Source organism: Electrona antarctica (genome assembly GCF_951216825.1).
Source record: "Electrona antarctica genome assembly, chromosome: 10".
NCBI lineage: Eukaryota > Metazoa > Chordata > Actinopteri > Myctophiformes > Myctophidae > Electrona > Electrona antarctica.
In genome coordinates this window covers 54,818,562-54,831,411 of record NC_136791.1, presented here as the reverse complement: position 1 = coordinate 54,831,411, position 12,850 = coordinate 54,818,562, and the positions used below count along the sequence as shown (strand labels likewise).

Below are 12,850 nucleotides of genomic sequence, written 5' to 3'. Positions count from 1 at the left end.
TTGTGTCAGTGATTTGTGACATATCGGTCAGGGAGGCAGAGTGACAAAATAAGAAGACCCAGGGCTAAAAGAGGACAGAGCAATTTTGGGGACGGAGAGAGTGCATGGTGACGAAGGAAGTATCATCATTATTATATTGATCAGCCTGCAGTGAGAGGAATAGACGAAGTAGAATTACCAGGATCAAATGAGGGGAGTTAGGGGGGGAGGGGTAATGGGGGCCGTGTCACACCCGTGGCTCCACTCCCGGGAGCGAGGCGACTTGGATAAGACTGTGATTTCATTAGGGGTGATGAAGCGTCGTGGTTGGAGGCGGTTTGTAACATTACTTCTCGTCCCAGGAGACGCCGACCTTGGAAGTTTGCTTTAAAGTAAACGGGTATAACCTCACCCCCCTAACTTCAATGATGGGACCCGACAACACCAGTGGCTGAGTAGGGTTATCCAAGGTTCCCCTGTGAAGATGCTCACAGCTAAGGATCCAGATATGAATGGTAATATAAGCCACCAATGCCTGTGCTATCGGGCTCCTATATGATATGGGGCAGGCGCAGTGGCGGCCTTACATATGTTTCAATCGTTTCAATTGATACGGGCCTCAAGCTTCCAGGGGTCTCCCAAAAAAAAAAAAAAAACTTTTTATTTGTAATTATTATTATTATTTGTAGTAGTAGTAGTAGTAATATTGCATTGCATCGCAGCCTTCCAATCAGCCTTGTCAATTATTCAGCCTCATCCTGTATGTCCACTTACCACTAGTTGGCAGCAGCTAATAATCACTGCAGGTACTTGACCTGTCATGTCATGTTGACCTGTGTTTGTTTGTAATTGTTCCCACTTCCCGGTGTGTGCACTCACTGCACTAGCAGCGCTGAGAGTTGCGATTGCATCATTGTATAGCCTATGCTGCCTCCCAGTTATACCTTACAGTAATTTCAAGACAAAGTAAATAAATTTTTTTATCAAGCTGCTTTTGTGTATTTTTCTACTTGGCTGTGCTGTATGCTGTTCATGCTTTGAAGTCCGATAATACACACTGACAAAAAAAAACGGCTTTTTATTTAATTATTTTAATAATAATAATTATTAATTATTAAAATTCATGAACGGGGCCTCCCGATCCTTAAGGCCGCCCCTGGGCAGGGGGTACGCCCATCTGAGATCAAAAATTATCCAGAGAGAGATGCTAAAGTAAGTAAACAGTACACACAGTGATTCTCTGTCATCCTCTAGGACCCTTCACAGGAGTAGAACTTGCAAACTTTCTTTGAACATGTGATTCACAAAAAGCCATTCTATTCTTCCATAAAGCCCGTTTTGGAATTTCTCCATTGCATATGGATCAGGATCATGTTAAAAGGCTTTGTGTTGGCTCGTTTTGGCTCAGTTGAGCCAACACACAGAAAAACACTCTGTGTGACGTGTGTGTGTGCACACACAGGGTAGCTGAATTAATTCTCATTTAATTTTCTCTGTTTGTGTTTTCTCTCTCTCGCTCTGTGAGAGCTTTGGCTCTCATTTGTGCTCGCTTACACACACACGCGCGCGGACCACACACACGCAGCACACATAAACCACAGAAAAGCTCATTGTCTGGGTGGTTTAGTGCATGCTTACTGTGTTGCTTCTCAGTCAGCACCAATCATTAGCTGTTCCTTTACTCAGAGCTACAGTAGAGACGATCTGTCCATGCTGTCTGCTGACTGCATGTAACTCAACACAGTGACACACACTACACACAAAGGCACACGGCCACAGTATACACTCACACAAATGCACATTATCATAGGCCCACATTTCCGGAAATATAGTAGAAGCCAAATTACACTCACGTGCACACAGCCACGCACACAACACGTGACGCGACCCATAAGCATAATAATCTATCTGCAGTTGAAAGCATTAAATGGCCTCCCAGCTGTTGTCTCCGGTATGCTAATGTATGATTGATTGATTGAAGTATTTATTAACAGTATGCAGAATAGGTACATTTCAAGCACCATTCAATACAAAAACGTAACTGTGGATGACACCATAAAGCATTACACTTGTTTACAATAGGGTTCACACTTTTCAATTCATCAGAACATTTAGAGATGTACAAATATACACTTCTATTTAACAAAAAAAAACAGGAAATCATAAAAGGAGGTAAAAAGGGAAAAGAAAAATATACAGTGAGGGGGGAAAAGGGGGTGGGGGGGACTCAGACTTTTTTAAGGGGGCCAGTTTCGAATTGCAGCCGTCCGTAGGTGCCCTTTGAGAGCGGTTTTGAAGGAGTCAAGGGATTCACATGTTAATGACTGCAGGGTGTTCCACATTTTGGTGGCATAGGAGTGAAATTAATTAAGTCCCTTGTTTGTGCTGATTCTGGGTTGCACATGGTTTGTTGAACTCCCTCTGGTGTTGTGGGTGTGGACTTTGTTGACATTAAGGAAGTATTTATTTAGACAGGTACATGGGTATCTTTGTGGTGTAGCGAATCTTGTGGACCAGACCCATTGCAAGATGCTGTACTCTTGTCGTTAACCCTAAGCCATTCCAGCCTGTCAAAATGGGCTGGGGTGAGGGTTTCGGGGAGTGAGGCCAAGTAGTAGCCTGACCAGTTTGTTTTGGGAAGTCTGGAACCTTGTTTTAAGGGCCTTTGAGGTGCTGTGGTTTCTTCAACTATGCATGCACCTCTTAAACCAAGAGGTGCATGCATAGTTGAAGAAACCTTGTGCAAGGGCTCCTGTTAAGGTCTTCAAGGTGTTTTTGTTGACCAGTGAGGAGATCCTGTATAGGAATCTTGTTCTTTGGTGAGCCAAGGTCATTGTCAAGTGGATGCTCAAGTGTGAAGTGACTCTGCTAATTTTGACAGGATTTCACACATGTATAATAATATAAAATATTGAAGTGAAGAGTTTGGTGGCCAAATGGAAAGGTCACTGTGATTGTTAAACACTTTTTGACCAAAACTCAAGTATTTGTAAACTAATTACGACAAGATTTCACACAAATGTCTAATGGGTTAAAAATATTTTCATCATGTTTTCTGACCATTATTTAACACCATGACTCAGGAACAAAGGGGAAGATTGTGACCTAATTTCACATTTTATCGGACACTGAACTGGTGATGCTAATCTTGGGTGCTGCCTCGTTGAAGATGTAACATGTATTGTCTACTGTCAGGGCTTTACTCATGAATTTACTTAGAATCAGCATGTGAACACAGTTTTACACAACAAAGCTCAACAAATTCATAATATCACTATATAAAACGTTGCCTCATATCATTCACACAGGTAGTAAAAAAAAATGAAACTGAGGGAGAAAGAGACAAAAGCAACACATACAATCAGAGGTAGAGGAGGTCAAATCTTCTCAGGAAATTCCTTCAACTCTTGTGTGCGTGGCTGCGTGTGTGTGTTGCTTTTGTTTGTAAGTCTATCTTGGCCCGCCCATGTGTGTGCAGTCTTTATTCCTTGTTTGTGTGTCACATTGATAGTCTTCCCTAGTTCTCCTGCCTGCTGCATAAATAATAGCAGTGTTACAGGCATTTGGCTTTGGCTTAGTGATTATCTGCTTAGTGATTATAAAGCCCCATTTTATATGTATTGCACACGCCACGGTGTGTGCTTTTGCTATTTTCAGAAAATTGATAAATAATATGGTAAATGGTGCATTTATATAACGCCTTTATCCAAGGCGCTTTACATAGATTCATTCACACACACATTCATACACCGATGGCAGAGGAAACCATGCAAGGTACCAACCTGCTCATCGTGAGCAACACTAACTCTGGGGTAGCCCGGGATCGAACTGGGAACCTTGTGGTTCCCATCCAACCTCTCTACTGGCCACTCTACCCCTGAGCCACTGTCACCCTTTTTATTGTCTCCACCAGGCCGAAGGCATGGGGAGAGAGTATGTTTTCCACTCCGTCCGTGTGTGTGTGTGTGTGTGTGTGTCCGTGTGTGTGTGTGTGTGTGTCCTTCCGTCCGTCTGTTACCAGCTAATCTCCGGCACCGTTAACCGTTTACCTAAAACTGCACCGATCTGCGTGAAACGTTGCATGCACACTCCCTAGAGGCCAAGGACAAACCTTTGACCTGCATTTTCCGCATCTGCCTTTTATAGCGCCACCAGGAGGCCGACTTTTGTAAAACACATGTTTTGATATTACTCCTCCAGATTCTGTCCAAAAATCTCACAAATCGTTACACAGTATCTCTATGGGCATGTGCTCAAGTCGGATCTGTCCGATATTTCATATTCCATCCTAATTGGCTATAATTGGCTTTCACAGTTTGCAAGATTGCCCCGTTTTGAACAAAAGCCTCAAATCATGAACGCAGCATGCAATTTACGTGAAATCTTTCACACATTTTCTTACTAGGCTGAGGAATATATCCCACCCTTTTCACATTGGCCTGTTATAGCGCCACCAACAGGTTGATTTTTGCAAAACACATTTTTGGAACAAAATGCCTCAAATCATCCAATTGCCATCAAAGGCAAACATGTTTATATTACTCCTAAACATTTTGCCAAACATCTCACACAGTCCTATCCTCCTGGTGGAGACCTGTGCCCAGAAGGGCACTTTTTCTAGTTGATTCTGTTTTATAATTGATTAAATCAATTAACCCCTACCCTTACACTACATATATGTATTATGAGTCTGGACAGACATGGGTATAAAATGCAACTGGTTGTTGTATCTGAGATCTCTTCCTTTGTCTAAGGCAGGCAGAGACAGCACCTTACTGGAGAAGAGTTTTATCACTACCTAGATCATGGTAGCGCTAACGGCTTTTTTAATGTTCACATGGCAGTTCCCTCAGGTTCTCTGCAGTCTCAAGAGGGGTTGGAGTGCAGGGGTGTGTGTGTGTGTGTGTGTGTGTGTGTGTGTGTGTGTGTGTGTGTGTGTGTGTGTGTGTGTGTGTGTGTGTGTGTGTGTGTGTGTGTGTGTGTGTGTGTGTGTGTGTGTGTGTGTGTGTGTGTGTGTGTGTGTGTGTGTGTGTGTGTGTGTGTGTGTGTGTGTGTGTGTGTGTGTGGTCACTGTGGTGTGTGTGAGGTGGACAGGGGGTGTTGAATGCAGCAAGGCAAAATGTATTTCCACAGCCCCTGACAAAAAAAACTTAATTCATTGAGCATGACCCAAATATGTTCTTGTGCATGTGTACTCTTGCGTTTGCAAACTTTGCACAGTAGCTAGCATTATTGTATTTGCATGAGGCAGAATTACATCTCAGACACACAGAATGCATGTCTGTGTGTATTGCATACAATATGTATTTCTGTGTATGTTGTATGTCTTATACTACAATAACTACTATTATGGGCCCTGTGATCAAATATTAAGCCACTTAGCAATCCCTGTGTGGGTTTGTGGGTGTGTATGTGTTGATGAAGCCATCCTAACCACAGACTGTTTTAGATGCTACCACTTGCCAAGTGGCGTTGTAGCCACAAGGCCACGGGCAGTAGGCTGCGAAATAGATACTTCCCAGAGACAATCAGGTTTATGAATGAGCAGGGCAGGAAGAACAATAATAGCTTCTGAAACGCTAAGCAGGCACATTGACAGCGCATAGTGTACACAGATGGTTCATATTTAGAAGTAAGAACCATGCACAGGCTGCACAACACCATCAAGCACCTCAAAGGGTGCTACTGTATGAATAATGGACATCATTTGCTGCTGCTTCTTTATTATTTCTTGTCGTGGTTGTTATTGCTGCTACGGAAAAAAGAGAAAAACCTCTTATACATCTTATATACCCGACCCGTATATTAGATAAAATCTTGAATTTTGAAAAATGGAAGGCACCTAATCTGTGAATCTGTGTTTTACGTCTCTGAAGCCTTTATGTATATTTCTGTCCCACTCGTTCACATGGTCTTTGTTTCTCTTGTTAGTGTCTTAGATGTGGGGTTTTTGTCTACTAAGGAGGAGCCCCCACCAAAAGGACATACATTGTGGCGATTAGCTGTGCGTCGCCACGCACGCCCATTGGTGCCGTTCAGTTCATTCTAGACAGATACGTTCCTTTTATGAATGACATGACGTCACGCACCTGTCTAGCCGCAGGAGGAAGTGCTGTGACAGCGGCGGAGGCTGGAGGTGTTTGTTACGCTTTGTTTGTTTGTAGCCCTTTAAGTTATAATTCGTGACTGAGAGGACTCCCCGGGGATCGTTTGGATCTTAAGGAGGACAGTACAGGTGCATTTCAAAAAATGTATTCAAATTTAATTTTTTCAGATGCACCTGTATAGCACCTCCATCCTACTCCTGCCCTGCTGTTCACCAGCTGCCCAGCTTCCTTCCCCCAGAACATGAGCATGGTTGGCAGGTGCTTTACTGTGCCACGAGTGCCCTTAGTTTAAAACTTAACTGACTACACTACAATTTAACGTGTCATGAATCCGTTAATCCCACCCATTCTCCACTAAGTGTTGCGTAATTGAATTGTTGTTGTGGAGTCATTTGAAGTAGGCAATTTGGAAGAAGATGGTGTGCGGGTGCACAGTGATGGCGCTGAGAGGCATCTCCATCTGTGCTGTTACACGCATGACTAGTGTGTGTGTGTGTGTGTGTGTGTGTGTGTGTGTGTGTGTGTGTGTGTGTGTGTGTGTGTGTGTGTGTGTGTGTGTGTGTGTGTGTGTGTGTGTGTGTGTGTGTGTGTGTGTGTGTGTGTGTGTGTACACAAACATGTAGTGTGTGTGTGTGTACACAAACATGTAGTGTGTGTGTGTGTGTACACAAACATGTAGTGTGTGTGTGTGTGTACACAAACATGTAGTGTGTGTGTGTGTACACAAACATGTAGTGTGTGTGTGTGTGTGTACACAAACATGTAGTGTGTGTGTGTGTGTACACAAACATGTAGTGTGTGTGTGTGTGTACAAACATGTACTGTGTGTGTGTGCACAAACATGTAGTGTGTGTGTGTGTGTGCACAAACATGTACTGTGTGTGTGTGTGTGTGTGTGCACAAACATGTACTGTGTGTGTGTGTGTGTGCACAAACATGTACTGTGTGTGTGTGTGTGTGTGCACAAACATGTACTGTGTGTGTGTGCGTGTGCGTGCGTGTGTGTGTGTGTGCGCAAACATGGGGAAAGAATGTAACCAGGAGTTCTCTCTCTCCATCTCTCCTCCCCTCTGTTTCTGTTCTGCTCCTGCTGTCTGCTCTCCGCCTGCTTTCACTATTCTCTCATTCCTTCTTCTCCTCCCATCCAAACTTTGGTGCATCAACATTGCCCCCTGGTGTTTATATGGAAGTATTGTAGGTTTCCTGCTCTACATGTAGTGACAACTTGAGACAAGTTGTTGTGATTTGACACTTTAATAAAAATTGAATTGAGTCATTAATCAAAAGATCAGGCTGCCTGGTCAGACAGGGAAGGACGAAATGCAGTTGTGACAGAATTAACAAAATTAACATGTATTTATGCAGCTTCTTTAAATGCCGAAATGCCAGGCAATTATAGGTGTTTGGCTGGATGACTATGCTCGTTAGTTTAATTTTACGGGAAAGGGAGAAAATTATTTGCTTTGATTGGGGAAAAACATTTAGAAGAATTTATTTTAATCTTCAAGTCATCTCAAGTCACTATTCTCGTTAGTTTAATTTTACGGGAAAGGGAGAAAATTATTTGCTTTGATTGGGGAAAAACATTTAGAAGAATTTATTTTAATCTTCATTCATCTTGAGAGAAATGTCTTCTTTTTCTCAAGAGAGACATTGGACTAAGAACAAAGTTTTAGAGAAGCATTATATATATATATACACACACACACACACACACACACCCCCATACGTATATATATTTTGTTCCTTTTTCTTTTCAGGTGAAGACTGTGTTCAACATGACAGCCAAGGAGGGCCGGAAGCGGTCCATTAGCTGCCTGGTTGCTGTTGGAAATGGCGCCGGTGCCGCAGGTAAGCCTTTCTTCTGAAATGCATATTGTAGCCTACTCCAACTCAGGTCTTTTGAAGTATGAAAAAGCACAGAAAAACAGTACTTGGATTGAAAATGTTTCCAAAAATTGCTCCACGATGATTTCTTGTCAGTGTTTGTATAAACTACACAAATCACAATTCACCACCACAATGCCATTTTGCTCGCCCATACCAGAGGATGTTGAAGGGCACTAATGGCTGATAGCAAAAAGTGTATCTTGTATTGTATGCATTACACGGTATGGTATGCGATAAACAACAACTGGACAATGATTGTGTTCAAAGAAAGGCAAGAGACATAATTGTGTCACGTTTGCAGCACCCTTTGGTGGACAAATATGTGGACACTGGACAGAGTGATATTGGACAGGCAGCATCATTATAATAGTTTAGCACTCAACTAACTTCTGCTCATATTTTGACTGGGACAGGCTTTGCGCTGGGAAAGGCTGCCGAAAGAACGACTGCTCTTAGGAAGGTAAGACACAAAAGCCTCCTAAAGCAAACTCTTTACTCTGTATACTCTGTTATACTGCTACTAGTCAAAGTTGTTAGATGTCTTACTGTATGTAATCTGACTTGTGTGATTTTATTGTGCAGGCCAAGAACCGAGCCATGCACTACCTGTACTACATCGAGCGATACAATGACCATACTAGTAAGTTGCTGTTGCTGTTTGTGTGATTATGAGAAATAGAATGAGCAAGGATTTGGATATACATGGACTATAAGCACTTCACTGTTTATGGCCATTATGAGGTTATTTTATGCAGAAGACAATGAAAAGTCATTATTTTCGGACTGGGAGACCAGGAAACAAGGGGCATCTGGTTGACTCTCACTCTGATAACAAACAATATGCTTCCAAAGCCAAGCATGGAGCCAAGCATGGAGGTTATTTTCTTGTGACATATCATACATATTTGTTTGTATGTGTTGATGTTCCTTTTCACTTTCCTACTGCACTGCACTCTATTCATTTTGTGCGCATTTATCATTTCCCAACTCTCACTCTCCCTCCCCTATTTCTCTCCAGTTCTATCCATTTCCTCCCACTGTCCACCCGTACTACTCCCACGTCCCTCTCTCTCCACCCTGGTACTTCAACATCCTTTTGGCCAAGGGACTTAAAAGGGACTTAAATTAACAAAAGAGAACACCCGTATTGATCAAAATGCTTAGATCCTCTCTACTCGCTCATGGAATAGGAAACCGGCAAAAAACTAAAGAGAATATGCATAATTTTGTTAACCTGTCCTATTGATGAAGGTATACACCAATAAACCACTTGATAAGCGTAAGAGAGATCGGCTAGTGCGAATAAGATAAGTGTTGAAAGTTGACAGTCAACAGTAGTAGTAGTAAGTCAGAATTAGTAGAATTGATATTGTTCTGCACAATGCATTGTACAGTATGTCCATGTATAAAATCTGTGGTCTTTATGTAGATGTGATGAGAATATTCCATGCGTGCATTTTGTGAACCGATTTATTGAGTGATGAATTTGACCCTATATGGCTTTGCTGTCGTTTTCTGTCCAACAGTTTATCATGACTTGGAATCCACCTCCAAAAGATCAACTCTCCGCATGAAAAAACAGAATCAAGGTGTGTGTGTGTGTGTGTGTGTGTGTGTGTGTGTGTGTGTGTGTGTGTGTGTGTGTGTGTGTGTGTGTGTGTGTGTGTGTGTGTGTGTGTGTGTGTGTGTGTGTGTGTGTGTGTGTGTGTGTGTGTGTGTGTGTGTGTGTGTGTGTGTGTGTGTGTGTGTGTGTGTGTGTGTACAAACATGTACTTTGTGTGTGTGTGTGTCCTGATTCTCCACCATGCATTCTTCTGAACTCTCTCTTCTCCTCAGGCTATGGCCTCCATTGCCACCGTGCAGTCATCACTCTGTGTAAGCTGATAGGGATAAAGGACATGTACTGCAAAGTGGAGGGTTCGATCAATTACCTCAACATTACCAGAGCCCTCTTCACTGGACTAGCCAATCAGGTGAGGGCACATCACCCATCCATAAGGGAAGTGATAGAGAAGAAGGAATGGGAGATTCAACAATAACACGTTTAGGTTGATTAGAAAGGTTTTTCCAGTGACTCTTAAGTCTGTTGAAAAGTTCAAGCTTCACTGTCTTGAGACATACAGTGCATACAATTTGAAGTTTTGCACGAAAAAAGAAGGCCAAAACCTTAGCGTTAGTCAGTCTTGTCAACCCCTCATAAAGAATGCCTTTTGTCTTCCTTAGTCGATTTTTTGAGCGCAAACATTCAATTTGTTTGTGCTCAGGAAATATGTCAGAAAATCGATTTAACTTAAACTACTCATTTTTCCACCTCTACACCTCTTCGGCGAAAATAGACTATCTACAAACGTACAATGTGTCACCACACATCGCCTACAAACAGTACTTGCATTTTAATGCAAGTACTGGTTGTATGCACCAAGCATCACATATATATTTTTTAAGTTGAAGAGGAGGCAGGTATTAATAAGAGTTTTCCTTCTTCCTACTCCTTTTTGCCCTTGGGTGTATTAGATGAAATGAATTATTATCCTTTGATAAGAATTGTATTGTACTGTAATACACTACCATGTGCAAAACTAAATAAAATGACTTGCCCAGAATAGGGACGCTAGGTCTCATGTCATTAATGTCTACTTTGTTCGCACCTCTCCTTTCTGCATCTTCATTCATTCATTGCTCCTCCGTCCTCTCACTTCCCCTCTGTATTTCCTTGCCCTTTTCTCCTCCACCAGGAGACACACCAGACTTTGGCAGAGAAGAAGCAGCTCCATGTGGTGGAGTTCTGCTCGGAGCGGGGGCCCCTGCCCACAGTGGTGGCGAGCCCGGGGGAGGGGCCGCGGTCCGACCCGGAGGCCGAGGACGAGATCCCCAATACACGTCTTCACTGGGACGATGTACGCGCAGCACAGGGTGGCAAACGCTTTGGGCTGTGGGCGAATGTCAAGCGTAACGTCTGGTAGACTGAGACTTAAATAAGCAGACTTGGGAATTGAATCCAGGACTGCCAAAACTGGACTATACAGGATTGGGTACTTGGTCTCGGAATTATTCAGTCACTCTGGCTGGTGCTTTTTGAGCACTTGTGATGCTTGGCTAGAACATGGAACACCCAAGCGAAGTTGCACCAACAGTTAGTTGAATGAAGAGTTATGTCCATTTTAGGCAATACCATTGTCCTATGGTCCGGGCACTTAATTTTGCCCTGTATTCTATTCTATTACCCCGCTGCCTGCAGCAGAATCCCAGGTGGAACTATAGAAAAAGGGTTGTGTTATAACGTTGCTGCCACTGGAAACTGCCTAGTGCACACTTGTATGTACAGTCATGGTCATTTGTGTGCAGGAATTTGAACTAAAAGTTCTACAAAAGTAGATTTTTTTTATAATGGTATGAATCTAGAGTTTCAATACCCTCCATTGACTCCCCATTCATCCAATTTGCGTTTGCGATCTGCTTGTATTAAACAACGTTTGTTTCATAAAAATCCACCGTAGACATGTTATGAGCTACTTTCTGTCAAGAAATTGAGGTGATTATTTTTCTAGGTGTTGGAGTTTGGAAGCACTCGTTATTATTAACGGGTCGCGCTGCTGCCTAAGCAGGGCCGTTCAGTGACTTCGAGTGCTTCCAAACTCCAACACTTAGAAAAAGAATCACCTGCACAGAATAGAGGGTATGTGCGTGACATCATCATCAAACCAGGAAGTTATGCAGGAACGCCTACTGAGTGGCAAAAAACTACTTTATGGCCTTGACAGCCCATACATCCACACAAAAGTCATATCTGATTGCATTAAACAACATTAAACAATGTTAAACTCACTTTGCCTGTTGCTTTGCCACTCGATTTGCCACTCGATGTGCCATTCACTTTAAGCATGCGCATACTCTCTATTGCTTGACAGAAAGTAGCTCATAACATGTCTACGGTGGATTTTTATGAAACAAAAGCTCGGCAGATTGAAAGGATAATTCAAGCTTAGCCTAGAGCTGTTTAATACAAGCAGATCGCAAACTTGGATTGGATGAATGGGGAGTCAATGGAGGGTATTGCAATATGCTAGATTCAGGGCCGGATCTACCATAGGGCACTTTGGGCACGTGCCCAGGGGCCCTTGGCCACCAGGGGCCCCCCTTTTTTTAGCTCCACATAAAATTTCCCTGAAATAAATGGTGTCTGGGGGGGGTAGGCGACCGGAAATAGGCTAATATAACGGCATAAAACTGCCCCAAAACGGCTCCAAAACCGCAAAAAAATTGCGCGCGCGTGAAGGGGGGGCCCTTCGAGCTTCAGTGCCCAGGGGCCCTCAGAGGTGTTAATCCGGCCCTGGCTAGATTCATCCCATTATAAAAAAATCTAGAATTGCAAATTGTCAGTCTATAGGCCTACTATATCTTGTACTTTTATTTGCAATATAAATGTGTAGAAATAAACTGGTTACCTGTCCTAATCTTTCTTTGTGTAGTGACATTTCTATTCAAATAATGTTTCTAATGTGACTCATTGTAAAACTAAATGTAACATAATATGGTCATCGTTGGGTGGAAACTTTGTACCTGTATGCAAAAATGGTGGAAGTAGCCATACAAGCTCTAGATCTGCTATTTTCACTGCTTTTTGACACTTGTATGATGTAGTAGGCCTACATTAATTTACAATAAAAAGATACCTGGTGGGTATAGTAATGTTTTGACTGTATACTGTACCATGGTATTTGTCAGGATTTTTAGCATTTATTTGGGGGGGGGGGGGGGGGTATTTATTATTTGGATTTTTACTGTTTACATGGAAAGTTTAGAGAGACTGGACACCAATAAGGGGCTTATCCGCAAAATGACACTGTTAATAAAGTTTTCAATCAAAAAGTTGC

General features: G+C 42.6%; 1 protein-coding gene across 1 annotated transcript in view; it reads left to right on the top strand.

Annotated features, from left to right (window-relative positions):
• mrps5 (mitochondrial ribosomal protein S5) overlaps positions 1-12,426 on the top strand; it is a 31,841-nt gene extending 19,415 nt beyond the window's left edge. Inside the window, exons 7-12 of the mRNA XM_079513022.1 lie at positions 7,847-7,937; positions 8,390-8,436; positions 8,559-8,616; positions 9,503-9,565; positions 9,813-9,949; positions 10,712-12,426. Of these exons, the coding sequence (XP_079369148.1) occupies positions 7,847-7,937; positions 8,390-8,436; positions 8,559-8,616; positions 9,503-9,565; positions 9,813-9,949; positions 10,712-10,939 (624 nt within the window). The 3' untranslated portion in view covers positions 10,940-12,426. The remainder of the gene's footprint in view (positions 1-7,846; positions 7,938-8,389; positions 8,437-8,558; positions 8,617-9,502; positions 9,566-9,812; positions 9,950-10,711) is intronic.
• The last annotated feature ends 424 nt before the right edge of the window (positions 12,427-12,850 follow it).